The following is an 18965-nucleotide window of genomic DNA, read 5'->3' as shown; positions in this document are numbered from 1 at the left end:
ATCTGTTTCATAATGCTGTATTTGGGTGATAGGTCCGTCAATGCCACAGTCTGCTTGTTCAAAGGTATTTTAATAAAATAAATATCTTTGCTTCTTAATTTCATGTTTAGATTCTTATTTATTCAGTTTATCTTAACCTTTATGTAATTTTACAGCACATGATCCTGCAGGGCTAAACTGGTTGCGAAAAGAAATGAAAATTGCACTCTATTTTTAAATTATCTGTTAGAATTGGTATTCTGCCTATTCTACATTTAATTTCAAAATACAACTGATTGTTTGACTGGCATGACATCTATTTTTGTCTATCCAGCATATTGGACTTGTATTTAACACCAATTTTGGACTTCAGTACACCCATAGGTATCTCCATTAACACTGTCCATGCCCCACTAACCTGATATACTTCATAACTTCAAAAACCATTGTCATCATCACTATGATCAGTCAATATTTGCCAAAAGAAACTGTCATCTGAAGATGAACCACAGTAGGAATAATCCATTTTGAGTTTTCTATGTAGTCAGTATTTTAAACATGTATTTGTAAAAGTTTCTTAATGAAAGGTTCAAACCATGACAGAACGTTTGCTCCAGGGCCCAATGTGCCAATCAAATTTAGTTTAACAACCATTCATGTAAAGTTGTAGAATCCACATGTGTAAATAGTTGCCTACCTGAATAAAGACAGATGTTGCAACAAGTGCTATGACAGTTCTACTGGCATGACTTAGGTGCCTATAAGCACTTTAAAGGTGAATAGTAAAATAAAAATTGTATACTGCACAGAGTACATTTTCATATTCATGACCTGAAACAATTTGTGGGAGTTCTTGTGTATCACTGTTCTCCAAGTGTGCAAATTTGTAAAATTTTGCACGATTAATGAAATTGTGTGCTTTGGCAGCATCTCTTTTTCTTGGTGCTTATTTTTTAGATTATGTTTGCATGTTTGATTGAGGAGTACATAACTTTCATTCTGTATCATGTTATGAATTTTATATTAATATGTATATTTAATTTATATTGTGTACCATACTTTTGTCATAATTGTGACTGAGGGTTGTGGATCAAGTTTTTGCATACCTAACTTTTATCACTACTGTAAGTGATAAACATGATGTTTACTAGAATATGAGTTGAAGGGTTAGTGGAATTTTCCATGGAAATAACTATTTTTCTAGAACATTCTACTGTGATGAAGGTCAAGTGAAATATGTATAAATAAAGATTTGGTAAACAATTATTCATTGCTATTTTAAGATCAGTCTACAGAATCATTTACAGTTGTGTTCAGGTATAATTTGAGAGGAATTATTTATTTAAATTATTCACTGGAATTACAAAGTGCTCATCGACTTTTAAAAAAACCTAAAACATTAAACTGTGATTATTGAGAGCCTATTCAAATACATTCTGGATTGTATTATTGTAGCACATCAGGACATTCAAGGCTAATTAAATAAATTTGGAACATTCTATAATTTTGGACTAATGATAGGACATTTAGGACTATTTAGTATTACATTCATAATAGTGTAAGTGTCATTTAAATTTTCACTTTGTAACTTAGGGAAATAAATGATTTGTTGGTTTTTACTAAACTTGTTGGTTTCACTTCTTTCTGTTACATAGTTTATGACCTAGAGTCATAACAATATACTCTATAACAGAGTGAGATGCAAAGTCACTTAAAACTTATCTTAACATCATAAGTGATTTACAAGATAAACTTCACAGCTACCATTCTGATTCATGACTAGCATACATAACTATGCACAGTAATCTAGTTTACAAACTTAACATTTTTAATTAACCTGAAACAAGATTTGTCAAAATTAATGATTTACAACCTAATGAATATTTAATTTGTGAATTTAAAATGTTTTTTAAAAAAAGAAATGAATGATATAATACTAATCAAATTATTTCAGCTTTGAAAGAGGTACCACATACTGTTATCTGTTATATTGTTTTGTCCAATCACTCTCCTTACTGAGCAATGCACAATACAGAATGACTTGGGGGTTTGGGTAATATAGACCCCATAAGATGAATAGCAGTTTTAAGCTTTTACAAAGCATTATTACATTCCAAAGTTGAAAAATCACACTATATCTCTGGGCATACATGCAGGCATGGACTCCAGACAAATTCAATACACTGTTCAAGCCCTGTGATGGCTCCCATACATCCAATATAATTGTTGACACAGGTGATGTTCCATTCCTGTTATACAGAATTAGTGAGCATATAACATGATATACAGAGTAATTAATTGTCAAACAAGCTAAACATCACTGGACTTTACAACACTGAACATCTGTGGCAAGCTAAAAGGAGAGGAATTTGTGAATTATTAGGTTACAATGTATGTTATCTACATTAGTTGTCAACCATATGGCGAATAAATATATAAGTTTTCAATGAGGATCACAAAATGTGTCCACTATGTGCAGATGTCTACTATATGACTGTGTCTGCTTAGGCAAATTTAGTTGGAGTGAATGTTACTTTTGAAATCACTACTTAGCTTATTCTTACTAGATTATAATTCTTGTTTTATTTTAACCAATTATAACATGATCTTACATAAATACACACCCTATTATGATGTGTTTTTGCCAAACAATATGTTCATTTAGTTTTATATAGTCTTAATTGGTTATGTAATGATACCACTGAAGGTTCACACATTAACATCAAATCTGTCCCTGGGCCAAACTTACCAAATATGATTGTGCATACAGGGTGCCATGGAAATAAGAATAAAGTTTAGACATTTGCTGATCCAGACAGGAGATCATTTTTAGATCTTGGTAAAGACAGGAATCTTGCATAACAGCTCATGTTCGTAAGTGGGAATACGTCAGCAGCCAGTCTGAGAACACACTACCTAGACATCACATGATTGTTTTGATTTCTGTCTTGCTGAATCGGCATATGTCTTTCGTAGTTTCTGGGTGATCAAGTAACATTACATTACCTTTGTGTAATATTCTTACATGCTATAAGTTGCATTCAAAATAAAGTTTCAACCAAAGAGACATAACAATAAAACTTTCAAAATCAGGTTTTGCAGTAAGTTATTGATCATTGATCACATCTGTTTATTACTGGATAGAAAAATGTTTTGATGGCAGAGAAGTGCAAGTGGTAAAATGTGTACACAGTGAAGTGCTGCCAATACCCCAAACACTACTTGTAGGCTTGATGTACAGTCTTGAGTGAGATGAACTCTACCCACGATAAACACAAAAACCCTCAACATAATGGGACTTATTACTCCTGCAAAATTGGACTGTGACATAATTATGGAGTGCATTGCTAAATGTTTGCATACCCCTGTCAATGGAGTATGTTACTTCAATTTTATAATGAAAGAACAGTTTGCATAGAAATGACTGTGAACACTTTGTTACTCTAGTCAAGGGAAACGTTTTATCTCAATGATATATCAATACTTCATCACTGACTTGCATAAGCAAATCAGGTACTTTAAAAAAATTGAATATATATTCATACAGAAGTCTTCTTGCTGGCCACACAAAAATAGATCATGTCACATGCCAGTACATAAGGTGTGCTATTGTCTTCCATCGGATAAGTTGGGTTTGGTTAGCAACAATTTATGGGTTACTTGGAAGTAACTGGACTTTTTAGCCTACTGGGAAGACTGCCAGCAGATCTAGTCACAGAGCAAACATAATCCCCACAGTCACCTGCAGACCATAACAGTTGAGAATGTTCATTTTGCTTCTATACTTAATGCAAGGATATCAGGCAGAAGGGAAGTCATAAGAATCTGATGGAATTTATTGACACTTTCAGTATTATACAAATATTTTGTGTGAAGTTGGACTGGAATTGGATGAATTTGAGATGAATGTTAACTCATTAACCCTTGGCCTACTGCCAAGATCTGTAGCATCAAGGTCATGTATGATACACTAAAGTGGGTGGTATTATAGAAAGGTAGACAGATGTAGCTCTACAATGATACCAAAAATATGGATGTTCTAGTTGCACTATAAAATACAGAGGGAAAAACCTCATTTTTTGGTCACAATTTTTTCCCACCCAAAATTTGTCCGTGGTCAGAATCCAATTTTGTGTCCAGATTTTAGACTTTTTGGTCTCATATCTAAGACAGACCAGTATGAACTGCAAACAGACAGATGAACCTTTGCAAAAAGTAGGATAAGATGGGCATTTGGAATAAAGAGTGGTTTCGATACGAAAATGATGGGTTTGTTAAGCAAAAAAAAGAAAAGAACTCCAACTTTTACCCTTCTTCTCATGCTCGAGCGAAATAGCCAGTGAAAAATGACGTTTCTAACACAACTAGCATTAGGTTATTGGAAAATCACCTGGAAGTTGATGTATTAGGATGCATTCAGAAAAAGCTTTCAAAATGTGTTTCCTACTCGAATTTCAGGTGAAAACAACAAAAATCTCCAGGGGTTTATGTGTTAATAGAATGGCTAATCAATACAGAAGGACACTTCTATCAATACCACAAGGAATTCTCAGGATTAGCATCTTCAATTTTAAAAATAGGAGATTCAAGCATACTGAACAACAATAAATAATGATATTCAAACTGCTGTATTTTCTGGCCATAACGTGAAAAACTTGGTTGTTATTCTGAGGATATACCATCCTTTGCCAACATTACTTAGATCACTGAGACACACCCATTCCATGAAAGTTAACACATTTCAGTGTAGTATGAATATGCACAAACACTTATTCTTTCTGCTGATAGCAACATTCTGGAATCAGCTATCTGGAGAAATAGTGACAGCACCAAGTCTGGATGCTTTCAAGTCATCCATCTGACAATGCACCTTCCATGTAAAACTACCAGTCTAGAATATTTGCACTGTGTATTTATATGTTTGGCTCTTAACTATACCCTGGAACATTTTTCAATACACTGCTCACTGACTTTCCTCATTAGTCGATGTCCATTTTGTAGATTTTTACAAGCATCTAATTAAAAAGTTTAAAAATACATGTCAAAAACCTGGTGGCTAACTCTACAATGCAACCCTAATGATGACAACTGGACAGAAAACATTTCCAAATTATAACAAATTTGCTTCTTCAACCTCCTCCTCATCTTCCAACAACATAAAAATTCAGCCATGCACCTATTATAAAGGTGAAAAGGTCTGTATTCATTTCACTGCTCAAAGAGGTGAACAAAATGGCTGTGCACGTAACGGGTGTGTAAAAATGAGCTGTTTAAGAAGACACTGCAAATATTAACACAAATCATAGACTATACAACAGCAGGAACCATCTGAAGCAAGAAACAAACATAAGAAAGTCAATAACAAGCAGAATTTGACATGACATTTAAAATTTAATGCAAATATTCCAATCAATTTGACATGATTACAATGATATATATATTCAATGCAAATATCCCAATCAATCTGACACGAGTAAAACAATATAAATTCAATGCAAATATTCCAATCTATTTGACATGATTATAATGATATAAATTCAATGCAAATATTCCAATCAATCTGACATGAGTAAACAATATATATTCAATGCAAATATTCCAATCAATTTGACATGATCACAACAACATAAATTCAATGCAAATATTCCAGTAAATGTGACATGATTACAATGATATAAATTCAATGCAAACATTCCAATCAATTTGACATGATCACAACAACATAAATTCAATGCAAATATTCCAATAAATGTGACATGATTACAACAATATAAATTCAATGCAAATATTCCAATCAATATCACACGTCTTGAGACTAGAGTAATAAATCATCTAGACAGACTTTGTTATGTCTTATAAACAGCCTAAAACATGATTTCCGCACTGCATGGAAAATATTTCTTTATCTCCCTTTGAGTGTCATGATCTTCAATGAGCTTTCAGAGAGCCAGAATACCAATGGAGACCAAAGATGCAGCACTATCTTCTGCAGCACTCTGACATATCTCCCTTCCCCATGTATCATAGCACTCCAATATAGAGATAGCAATGGCAAGTATTCTGGGAAGAATCACCTGATTGCAGACCTTTATTCTGCTCACAACCAAAATATACCAAGCATTAATCACTTGAATTACAAGGAATACTGTCTTGCTCATGTTGTATAAGTGATGCTATTCAATAGCTGAACATTCATGAGAAAGGAAGTGACTTCTGTAAAACCGACATCTCAAATGCTTTTAATCTCTTATCAATGGTTCATTCTCTTTGGCATCTTTATTAAACTAAATGGGAAGAGAAATTTTACTTTTTATACTATGGCTCCTTCTCTTTGGCATCTTTATTAAACTAAATGGGAAGGGAGGTATTATTTTTTTTATACAAGAATGACATGGTAGTAGGCCAGGTCCTGCATAATAAAGATGTTTTACATATGCAGGTCAAAAGAGAACTGTTAAGTCTCTTCGATCACCAATTGTGTTGTGAAAGTTTCTTTGATTCCTTCTTAAACTGACTTCTAAACTTAAAAAGTTGCATCAAAATATTACTTTAAGGACATAAGTAAATTCGATTTTCGTATGTAGCTAACTTCAACAATGGAACGGTGTGTCCATATTCATGGAGGATAAAATGACTACAGCTGATGAACTTAGTTTAAATGCCGATTCTGTCACTGATAAAAAGCATTCGGGGGTTTGTTTTTAAATAGATGGTTCTATTCTAAGTGGCCCAAAAATATACTTATGACAGCCAATAAAGACATTTCTACGGCATAACTGGAGTTATGTCCTATTACTCTAATATCAACAATGCTACAGTGGAAAGAACAATGGGAAATGGGTCAAATTTTACTGTGACAAGGAAGCAATAATGCATATCATTAAAATAGTACAATCTAAAGTCAGAGTATTATTCCCCTCTTGCTGCATCTTATAACACGCTTCAGTGTATGACATCTTGCGTATAACAGTATGGTTCTATGACTCCCCTTTACAGCATTAATGTGAGGTATCAATACACTTACTTGCTCCGAGTCCATGGTTTTGCTTCCCATTTCCAGGGACTGCTTTCCAATTTCCATGGTTTGCATTGAGACCATGTTGTTCATAACTGGACAGCACAAGATACTGATATCTTTCACCCTCTCTTTATAAAGTCGTGTCTCAAGGCTTAAATTCTCTATCAAAATGTCCTTCCATTGCCTACAAAAGAAGCACACATTTTAAATCTCTTTCAATTGCCTACAAAAGAAGCACACATTTTAAATCTCTTCCATTGCCTACAAAAGCAGCACACATTTTAAACCTCTTCCACTGCCTACAAAAGAAGCATACATTTTAAATCTCTTTCAATTGCCTACAAAAGAAGCACACATTTTAAATCTCTTCCACTGCCTACAAAAGAAGCACACATTTTAAATCTCTTTCAATTGCCTACAAAAGAAGCACACATTTTAAATCTCTTCCATTGCCTACAAAAGAAGCACACATTTTAAATCTCTTTCAATGGCCTACAAAAGAAGCCCACATTTTAAATCTCTTTCAATGGCCTACAAAAGAAGCATGCATAATAAATCTGCCACTGAATTTCAATGGGTTTGGATTTCAGTTTGGATATTTAAAAGACACGAGGACTGCAGAACAGAGTCCTTTCTCTCACAACTGAACAAGATATACAATCTATATTTTTTCCTTTAAATCACATATTTCATGACTCAAACTTTAAAATATCAATGTAACAATGTCTATTAAGTCTGAAAGAATATGAAAACCCTGAAAGATTATTACTGTATATACCTGCATACAAGTTGAATCAAACTGCAATTGACAAAAACCATGATCTGCCATCACATAATCACAGCAGATCAGGGTTTGTGTTGTTTGTTATGCTAATTACTCCAAACTGCATAGACCCAACTCAGTGCATTAAGCAATAGCGGATCTGGGTCTGTGCAGATTGCAGTTGGACTCGACTTATAAGCAAGTACAGACTGTATGTAATATTTACTGACATCATAAAAAGTTTAATAAAGAAATCAATAGATCAATTGTGAAGAATGTCTTCCAATGAAACTTCAGCTGAGCACATAATAGAATGCCTTGACTTACGCTGCTCTAAAAATTGTTTTGTAGAAGAGTTCCTGAGTAATGCAGCCCAGATCTATTCTCTTCTGAATTGAGGCAATGTTCTGACAAAGTGCTCTTGCAACTCGGAGGTCATTGTCAAGATGAACAGTGATTGGAAAGGTCTGAGCTGGGTCTGAAACAAAAAGAAGAAAAGAATTCAGTTAAGCAATAAAATAAACATGATTCATTTTTCAGAACATTATCTGCCAAAATATTAGCTACAAATAGTTATGAATACAGGCACAGTCAAACAACAATCTTTGCAGTACTATAAAATCTGATCCATCCATTTTGAGTTGCATTCAATTCCAACTGGTCTCCTCAGTTTTGATGCTAATATTTTCAATTAAAAACAATTTCAAATGCAAGTGTCTGACAAATCAATTCTATTCACTGCATAATGGTACAAATTAATTGAGCTGAGTGGATTCTTCCATTATGAAAGCACGAATCTGCAAGATACAGTCAAAAGCAAACGCCATATAGCCCTTCCTCTTATAAGCTGACGGCCATCAAGATATAGCATTGCAGTTACATTTATTTACATGAAAATACTAGCTATTTAACGAAGTGGCTTTCTAGATGTAACCCTACATCTAGTTACATGTGAGCCTACAGTTGTCTTGATGTAACACAGTGCCTGTATGAATATAAATGGCTAACTATCTTGAAGTAACACAGTGACTCTTTTAATTTAAACTGCTGACTGTTTTTGATGAAACATTGACTGTATTAATATAAACTGATGTAGCACAATGACTATTAATATAAACTCTGACTATCCTGTTGTAACACAGTGAACGGTTTGATAATATAAACTGCTGCCTATTTTGATGTAACACAGTGGCTGTATTAATATAAACTGCTGCCTATTTTGATGTAACACAGTGGCTGTATTAATATAAACTGCTGATTATCTTGTTATCAAAACGTGGTTATCTGGATTAACAATCTGGTCATGCTAATGTAGCATGAAAGGTAACTGAAGATAATATGGCAGCTATCAAAAGCTATCATGATCATGCAGGTGAAACATTGTGGCTATCTAATGTGATATTGTAGATATTCAGTGTCCATCTACATATCACCTAGAGACTACATGTAAAAAATGACTGTTAAGATGTAACGCAGTACATGCACTGATGTAACATAGTAGCTAGAGTCTACATGTAATAGATCACTGTTAAGATGCAATACAGTACCTACATTAATGTAACTAAGTAGAGTCTAGATGTAATAGGATGACTGCTAAGATCTAACACAGTACATGCACTTACGTAACAGTGTAGCTAGAGTCTAGATGTAGTAGGATGGCTATTAAGATGTAACACAGTACCTACATTGACGTAAACAAAGTAGCTAGGGTCTAGATGTAATAAGATGACTGTTAAGATGCAACACAGTATCTACATTGATGTAACAAAGTAGCTAGAGTCTAGATGTAATAAGATGACTCTTAAGATGCAACACAGTATCTACATTGATGTAACAAAGTAGCTAGAGTCTAGATGTAATAAGATGACTCTTAAGATGCAACACAGTACCTACATTGATGTAACAAAGTAGCTAAGGTCTAGATGTAATAGGATGACTGTTATGATGTAACACAGTACATGCACTGATGTAACAAAGTAGCTAGTCTAGATGTAATATGATGACTGTTAAGATGTAACAGTACATGCACTGATGTAACAAAGTAGCTAGAGTCTAGATGTAATATGATGACTGTTAAGATGTAACACAGTACAAGCACTGAAGTAACAAAGTAGCTAGAGTATAGATGTAATAGGATGACTGTTAAGATGTAACACAGTACATGCACTGATGTAATATAGTAGCTAGAGTCTAGATGTAATAAGATGACTGTCAAGATGTAACACGGTACCTACATTGATGTAAATAGAGTAAATAGTCTAGATGTAATAGGATGACTGTTAAGATAGTACACAGTACAACCATTGATGTAACAGAGTAGCTAGAGTCTATATGTAATAGATGACTGTTAAGATGTAACAAAGTACATGTCCTGATGTAATAGAGTCAAGAGTAGCTAGTCTAGATGTAATAGGATGACTGTCAAGATGTAACACAGTACATACATTGATGTAAAAAAGTAACTAGTCTAAATGTAATATGATGTCTGTTAAGATGTAACACAGTACAAACATTGATGTAATAGAGTAGCTAGAGTCTAGATGTAAGATGACTGTCAAGATATAACACAGTACCTACATTGATGTAAATAAAGTAGCTAGAGTCTAGATGTAATAGGATGATTGTTAAGATGTTACACAGTACAAAAATTGATGTAACAGAGTAGCTAGAGTCTAGATGTAATAGGATGACTGTTAAGATGTAACAAAGTACATGCACTGATGTAAACAAAGTAGCTAGACTCTACATGTAATAGATGACTGTTAAGATGCAACAAAGTACCTATATTAATGTAACAAAGTAGAGTCTAGATGTAATGGGTGACTGCTAAGATGTAACACAGTACATGCACTTATGTAACAGTGTAGCTAGAGTCTAAATGTAGTAGGATAGCTGTTAAGATGTAACACAGTACCTACATTGACGTAAGTAGCTAGAGTGTAGATGTAATATGTGACTGTTAAGATGTAACACAGTAGATACATTGATGTAACAAAGTAGCAAGAGTCCAGATGTAATAGGATATATGTTAAGATGTAACACAATATATACACTGATGTAACAGAGTAGCTAAAGTCTAGATGTAATAGGATGACTGTCAAGATGTAACAGTACCTACATTGATGTAACAAAGTAGCTAGTCTAGATGTACTAGGATGACTACAGCTAGTCTAGATGTTTTATGCATTTCACAAATGGACTACACTGTATTACTTTCTTTTTAATAGCATCAGAAAATAAATTAATTCTATTAATTTTTTTGTCTTTTTCTCCCTGATCAATTGGTTTAGTGTCCATCTTCAGTGTATTTACATGAATATGATTCATAATATCCTGTACCCACAATATCAATCTCAATAACAGATGTTTCTTGGAACCACAACATCAATCAGTCTCAAAAATAGATGTTTCCTGTTACCACAATATCAGTTACTCAATAATAGATGTTTCCTGTTACCACAAGATCAGTTACTCAATAATAGATGTTTCCTGTTACCACAAGATCAGTTACTCAATAATAGATGTTTCCTGTTACCACAATATCAGTTACTCAATAATAGATGTTTCCTGTTACCACAATATCAGTTACTCAATAATAGATGTTTCCTGTTACCACAAGATCAGTTACTCAATAATAGATGTTTCCTGTTACCACAAGATCAGTTACTCAATAATAGATGTTTCCTGTTACCACAATATCAGTTACTCAATAATAGATGTTTCCTGTTACCACAATATGACCCATTCTTAATAATATGTTTCCTGTTACCAAATATCAGTCTCAATAATAGATGTTTCCTGTTACCACAATATGTTTGTGTCTCAATAATAGACATGTTTCCTATTACCACAATATGAGTCAGTCTCAATAACAGATGTTTCCTGATACCACAATTTGAGTCAGTCCCAATAATAGACATGTTTCTTGTTACCATATTAAGAGTCAGTCTCAATAATAGACATGTTTAATGTTACCACAATGAGTTAGTCTCAATAACAGACATGTTTCCTGTTTCCAAAATATGAGTCAGTTTCAATAATAGACTAGTTTCGTTATCATATTATGAGCCAGTCTCAATAATAGACATGTTTCTTGTTACCAAAACCTGTCAGGCTCAATAACAGACATGTTTCATGTTACCACAACATCAGTCAGGCTCAATAACAGACATGTTTCCTGCTACCACAATATGAGTCAGTCTCAATAACAGACATGCTTCTTGTTACCATAACATCAGTCAGGTTTCAATAACAGACATATTTCATGTTACCACAACATGAGTGAGTCTCATTAACATACATGTTTCCTGTTACCACAATAAGTCAGTCTTAATAACAGACATGTTTCCTGCTACCACAACATGAGTGAGTCTCAATAACAGACATGTTTCTTGCTACCACAATATGAGTCAGTCTCAATAACAGACATGTTTCTTGTTAGCACAACATCAGTCAGGCTCAATAACAGACATGTTTCATGTTACCACAACATGTCAGGCTCAATAATAGAAAGGACAAAGTAACTGAAAATCTATACTATAGTTTCTAGCAGTGAATAAAATAATCAACAAATCGCTTTTATATTCATATTTTAAATCTAATACAAAATAAATATGAAATCATATTTTCTTCTTTGTAAATTTAACAAAGTAATTTTCATTCCAATTAATCTGATTAATTATGTCTCTGTCCTTTCTAATCTTTATATAATGTACAATTAAATCTGACTCATTGAGGTAAATATCCAATGCTATGTTACCTGGTATAAAATGACACTAAATGCTCCATTACCTGGTATAAAATAATAAAAAATGCTCTGTTACCTGGTATAAAATGATAATGCACTGTTACCTGATACAATTGATACTAACTGATCTGTTACCTGGTATAAAATGATGCTTAATGCACTGTTACCTGGTATAAAATTATACTAATTGATCTGTTACCTGGTATAAAATGATACTTAATGCACTGTAATTTGGTATAAAATAATACTTAATGCACTGTTACCTGATACAAATGATACTAACTGATATGTTACCTGGTGTAAAATGTTACTTAATATGTTAGCTGGAATAAAATGATACTTAGTACTCTTTCACCAGGTATAAAAAGACAATGCTCTGTTACCTGTGCAAAATGATACTTAATGCTTTATTAAACATATAAAATGATACTTAATGTTGTTACCTCAATAAAATGATATATATTGCCCTATTGTCTGTTATAAAATGATCTCCAACACTCTGTTACCTTTTATAAAATGATACATAATACTCTGTTACCTGTATAATATTATATTTAATGCTCCATTACCTGGCAAAAAACTAGAATTGTACCAGAAGCAAACTTCTTCATGATGTACACAGTCTGTGAGTCCTGTGTTGCGTATCAGGACAAAAGGCGATGACATGGTTGTAATGGGATAATTCTGGACAGGTTCAGTCTCACTAACTATTGTCTTCAGATAGCCCTCATCAAAACAAAGAATCTGACCATCGGCAGGAATATTTGTCTCAAAACAAATACTCTCCTGGACATCAGAGTATCTGCCACAAAAATCAAATTACAAAAATGGCTTGTTTATAACATTTGCAGAAAAAGAGAGAAAATATTTTTGTTGAGCAGGCAGGAATTTTGTAGCATCACTGCCTAGTTACTATAATATTTTATGGCTTCCTTTCTCAATAAGATGTCTAGTTTAATTAGGAAATTAATTAGTGATTAAATAAAAAAATAAATGTAAACTGAAATCTGTATTAGCATACAATGTTCCTATTCTTTGTATGTTCCAGTTATTCAGGGACACGTAATCCTTCAAAAATGTTCTCTTCACATAGTGTTCTTGCATGCTTATTCCAACAAGAGATGAAAGAAGGCCAACTTATTGCTTGGCTTGTATTCAAAATGCAGAATAAGAAAATGTTAAAGTTTGTGTAGCTAACATACCTCCAAATAAGACTATGTACACAGTCACACAAGACAAAAACTTCCTTGAACTTAAGAGTACATACTCTAATTAAATGAGTATGTGAAAGCTTGACAACTCTATTGCAAAAAAGAGTATGTACTCTAATTGAGTGATAAATGTGAAAACTTGACCAATTTATTGCAAAAAAGAGTATATGTAATATAAATGAATGATCATGTGAAAGCTTGACAACTCAATTGAACAAAAGTACTCTTATTGAATGATTATGTGAAAGTTTGACAACTCTATTGCAAAAAAGAATATGTACTCTGATTGAATGACTTTGTGAAAGCTTGACAACTGTTGTAAACAAGAATATGTGCTCTGAGTGATTATGTGATAACTAGACAACTTTACTGCAAAAAGAGTATGTACTCTAATTGAATGAACATGTGAAAGCTTGACAAGTCTATTTAAAAAAAAATATGTACTCTGAGTGATAATGTGAAAAATTGACAACTTTATTGCAAAAAACAGTATGTACTCTAATTGAAAGCTTGACAACTCTATTGCAAAAAAATATGTACTTTAATTGAGTGATAATGTGAAAACTTATTGAAGGACATACTTGTTGTCTTTCTTCAGGTAAATCTGGAAGCTTTTAGCAGATGTTGTTGAAAAAACATGAAAAACTAGTCTGTCCAGAATGTCATCTGCTGCCACAAAGAATGTCTCAAATGTGTGCGCCAGCTTTAGGTCCTTCTCCATCAGTTTTGCCAGAATAGTGGTCAAACTTTCTTTCAGCCATCTGCCAAATATAAGAAGTACTTCTAAAAGGAAAGGTATTCAGTGGTGCATAATATGCATCTGTATAACCCAGTCTCTTATAAGGTTGGATATGCAGTGTTTTCTCCAGGATGCACGATTCTACAAATCCCTGATAAATTCTATAAATTCCCATGTAAAGATGAGCAAGTACATGAAAAGTCTGCAGTCAACTTTCTGTGTTATAAAATGTAGTACTATTAACAAAGCTCAATCAGGCAATTCGGTTGTGTGTTACAACATGTAACATTCAGTACTATTAAAAAAGCTCAATCAGGCAATTTGGTTGTCTCTTATAAAATGTGCAACATTCAGTACTATTAACAAAGCTCAATCAGGCATTTCAGCTGTGTGTTATAAAATGTGTAACATTCAGTACTATTAACAAAGCTCAATCAGGCATTTCAGCTGTGTGTTATAAAATGTGTAACATTTAGTACTATTAACAAAGCTCAATCAGGCATTTGAGCTGTGTGTTATAAAATGTGTAACATTCAGTGCTATTAACAAAGCTTAATCAGTAAATTTTTCAGTCATATCAATATGATGTCTGCAGTATGGCAGTTTATAGTGATGTCTAGCACTGGGGCATCATGCCAAAGACATGTAGCATCATGTCCAACCCAGTCATATTATCCTAACACCCGGCCGACCAGTCCTAACACTAACTTCTTAATGCTGAGTACCTAGTGAGGCAGCTGTTAGTACCATTTTTCTAAGTCTTTGGTATGATTTGTCTGTGATCTGAACTCGCCACCTCCCCCATACAAGACAGATGCTCTAACCACCAGGTCACCAGGGTGGTCTATAGCATTATGGAATTGTCATACAAATGTTTACTACACCCCAATACAAGGTGACTTCTTCACCTATAACACATTACACTTTTATGGTTACCTGAATATCACTGTATTAGTCACATCTTCAGTTGCCTTATAATGTCAAGGGTACAAAAAACACTAAATTATGATATATGTTATATGACTTATATATTTTTTTAAAAATAAAATGATCAAATTATCATATTTGATCCAATATCTGCACTGTGTACTGAATAAAATATTTGTGTCAAGTTCAGGAGGTAAGAGCTCATGCTAAAAAGCATATACCAATGATGTCATCAATGATGTACCTACCACAAGCACATGCATACTAGAACAGTTAAGTCCCCTTGAGAATGTTCGGAGTTCTCAAATTTGGAGGTACATTTTTTCTACCAATATTGTCACACAGGGTAAAGCACATGTGAGATACATTTTTTCGACTGATTTGTCCCACAAAAGTTATGTGTAGGTACACATAGTGTTAAAGTTCACAAAAACTATGAAATTCCATACTGGTTTTAGCTGATTCCCTTTCACTAGGCATTATGACACGTTTACTTAGGAAGGTATATTTTAATGTGAGTTTTGACCAAAAAAGATACGTGTTCACTTATTAATGCATGTGCAGGTATAAAGCTAAATATAAAAATACAAAATATTAAACTCTAAACCCTACTGATATCACTGCTGTCAGCAAGAGACAGTCAAACCTTTCAACAACAGCAACCAAGGTAAATGGAAAAACTTACCTTTGTATTCAGGTGACCTGTGCATGCTAATTCACCATTCAAACTTGGTTCTTTAACAAACAACATGCACCAAATATTATTATTATTATTATTATCACTATTATTATTAAAGACAGTTGGGATATTTCCACTTAAAATATTTCACCATATAAATTTATCTTTTCTACATTCTGATGGAAAAAGGTTTAATTAATGGATTTCTTCAACCTTTCCCTACGAGTTAATTTAGTACATTGTTCCTTAATTGCTTGTATAATGCAGTTGGGGTTGTCTGTCTGTGAAGTAACAGATCTAATCTAAATATGTCAACCCAATGATTGACACATCACCTTTGTTGTGATTGCTTTGGATGTTTAACATAGCATTAACAAATTTTCAGTCATATCACTACAACGTCTGCAGTGTGACAGTTTATAGTAATGCCTAGCGCTGGGACATCATGTCGCAGACATGTAGCATGATGTCCCACCCAGTCACATTATCCTGATACAAGGCCAACCAGTCCTAACACTAACCTCTTAATTCTGAGCACCAAGCAAGGCAGCTGCTGTACCATTATATAAATTGGCTGGGGTTCAAACCCACGACCTCCCACATCCGAGATGGATGCTTTAACCACTAGGCCACAGGAGTCGTATCACCGTTGTTGAAAGACTTGTCATGCCTTTTACATTGAAACGCTGTTCACAAATGCATGAGTTTTCATCCTCAGATATGTTCTTTCATATTGTAATATACCATTCCTTGGAAATTTCTGAACTAATGGAACATCTGATATGAAAAAATGACTTTGGTGTCGGTCCATTATCTTTTCATGTATTAAAAGGTGTATCCTAATGAATACATGCCTGTTACATTCTTCATCTCAAATATGGATGGCCATTTTATTGAAGATCTGGTAGGTACACTGTGATTATGTGCCTTTCACAGACCAAAAAACATCTTGTGCCGACTGATTTAAGAAGACTATTCAACACTATGATAATACCCGAGCTGGCTTAATTTATTTTTTACTTCATATAATTACACTCCACTTATTATATAGAAATGAGCCGTGCTCGCATGCTGATTTGTTCTTTCACATCAGAAACAATATGTTGGAAGAGTTTACTACAATCTTGAATCCCAAACTATTATTAAGCAGTAAACTCTGATAGAAATTGTTGAAAATTTAAAATTTGAAAAAGAAAAGCAAATTCATGGTACACTTTTTTCTCTATTATTCTTTATTAATTACAAATACATTTTTTAATTACAAATACAATTTGTCAGTCATATCACTACAATGTCTTCAGTGCGGCAGTTATGGTGATGTCTAACACTGGGGCATCATGTCGCAGACACGTAGCATGATGTCCCACCCAGTCACATTGTCCTGAGATCATGCCAACCAGTCCTAACACTAAGCTAGTAATGTTGAGCATCTAGCCTGGCAGCTGCTAGTAATGTTTTTACAAGTCTTTGGCATGATTTGGTTGGGGTTTGAACCTGCAACATCCTGTATCTGAGGTGGACGCTTTAACCTCTTAGGCCACCGGAGTGGTAAAAAAAGAGGAGATATATAAATGACAATTTACCTCAGGCATTTGCCCTGACAACATATTTCTAAGTAATAATTTAGCTTTTTCAAATTCTTAAAAATAATAAAGGAGAGATAAGCCAGTTTAAAATTAAACTGACAGGTTAATTTTGAGCATGGTTAATATCAGCAAGAAAAGGCATGTTTACATATTAATTCATGGGGCATGTTTTACCTTAATAATATCTATCATGAAGAAACAATGAGATTGAAACATTTTAAAAATCGCAAAGGCTCAAGTTGGTCTGATATCACTCAGCTTGTTTACAAAGACTTAACAGCTGACAATTTCTCTAAGCAGCTTAATGTTGTATTGTGTTTTGTTTTCTCTCAGAAATTCCTGGTGTTTGCAATGTTCTTTGAATTTCAGCCAAGGACCGGACATTGTTTACAACTTAGAATGTTTTAGAAATGAACTTTTACCCTCATCCTGATCCTCTTAATTGTTTTATAGGTTTTATTATAAAGGTTGTTTCCATCAGAATTAATTATTCCAGTGTTAATATTTGTAGTGGAATCCATCTTTTTATTGTCTTCATTTAATATTTAATAGGAAATATGTATTAAAATTATTCATTGGAATTACAAAGTGCTTAATGATACTTTTCTGACTAAATCACTATTTTGGGATTAATGTGAATTCATCCAAAGACAGTTTGGACTATATCACTGTGATACATTAAACCTGTTAGCACATGAACAACTTTCCAGGCTATTGGTACATCAGTACAATCAAGATTGGAATTCATTTGAAACACTCAATGGAATTCATTTAGAATACTCTATACTTTTGGACTTGTGATAAAACTGTTAGGACTATTTGGGATGTAATTTACACTACTTTATGTCTTTTTAAACTTTCACTTTGATTTCTAGAGAAAGAAATGATTTTGTTGAATTGTACAAAATGTGGTAGTTTTTTTCTTTTCTGTTACTTAGTTTATGGCTAGAGTCATAACAATTGTAACGTAACACTATATGATGTTACTGCATCCTACTTTAGTTCCAAAAAAAGTTAATATTTAATTTCTCTGATTTACCTGGTGAATTGACAAATTGAAAAGTGGAATGAATAATGTGTGGAAAACTACAAGTTTGTGTCAAGCTGAAACAAAACTAAAATGGATCTAAATGATCTATATTCAGAGTTTTAACCTATGTTATGGTACATTTTTTAACAAATATATAAGTCATGTGACCATGTGCCTAATATATTTATCTATATTCATTATAAATGTATCTTTTCATAAAAATTAGATCACTTTACAGGATCACTTATATCTCTAGAAACAGTAAATTTTGTGTGCATGACAACTA

The 18965-nt window shown here is 33.4% G+C and overlaps 1 protein-coding gene across 1 annotated transcript in view; it reads right to left on the bottom strand.

Moving 5' to 3' along the window:
* The window catches only part of LOC149774304 (serine/threonine-protein kinase TBK1-like), a 72949-nt gene that overhangs the window by 34753 nt on the left and 19231 nt on the right, over positions 1 to 18965 (bottom strand). The window contains exons 8-11 of the mRNA XM_089945443.1: positions 14300 to 14479; positions 13077 to 13309; positions 8088 to 8238; positions 7004 to 7181 (exon numbers count right to left, since the gene is read on the bottom strand). Coding sequence (XP_089801569.1) covers positions 7004 to 7181; positions 8088 to 8238; positions 13077 to 13309; positions 14300 to 14479 — 742 coding nt within the window. The remainder of the gene's footprint in view (positions 1 to 7003; positions 7182 to 8087; positions 8239 to 13076; positions 13310 to 14299; positions 14480 to 18965) is intronic.

Source organism: Sinohyriopsis cumingii, unplaced genomic scaffold (assembly GCF_028554795.1).
Source record: "Sinohyriopsis cumingii isolate HCF-2022 unplaced genomic scaffold, ASM2855479v2 utg000349l, whole genome shotgun sequence".
Classification (NCBI taxonomy): domain Eukaryota; kingdom Metazoa; phylum Mollusca; class Bivalvia; order Unionida; family Unionidae; genus Sinohyriopsis; species Sinohyriopsis cumingii.
This window is presented reverse-complemented; position numbering and strand designations above follow the sequence as displayed.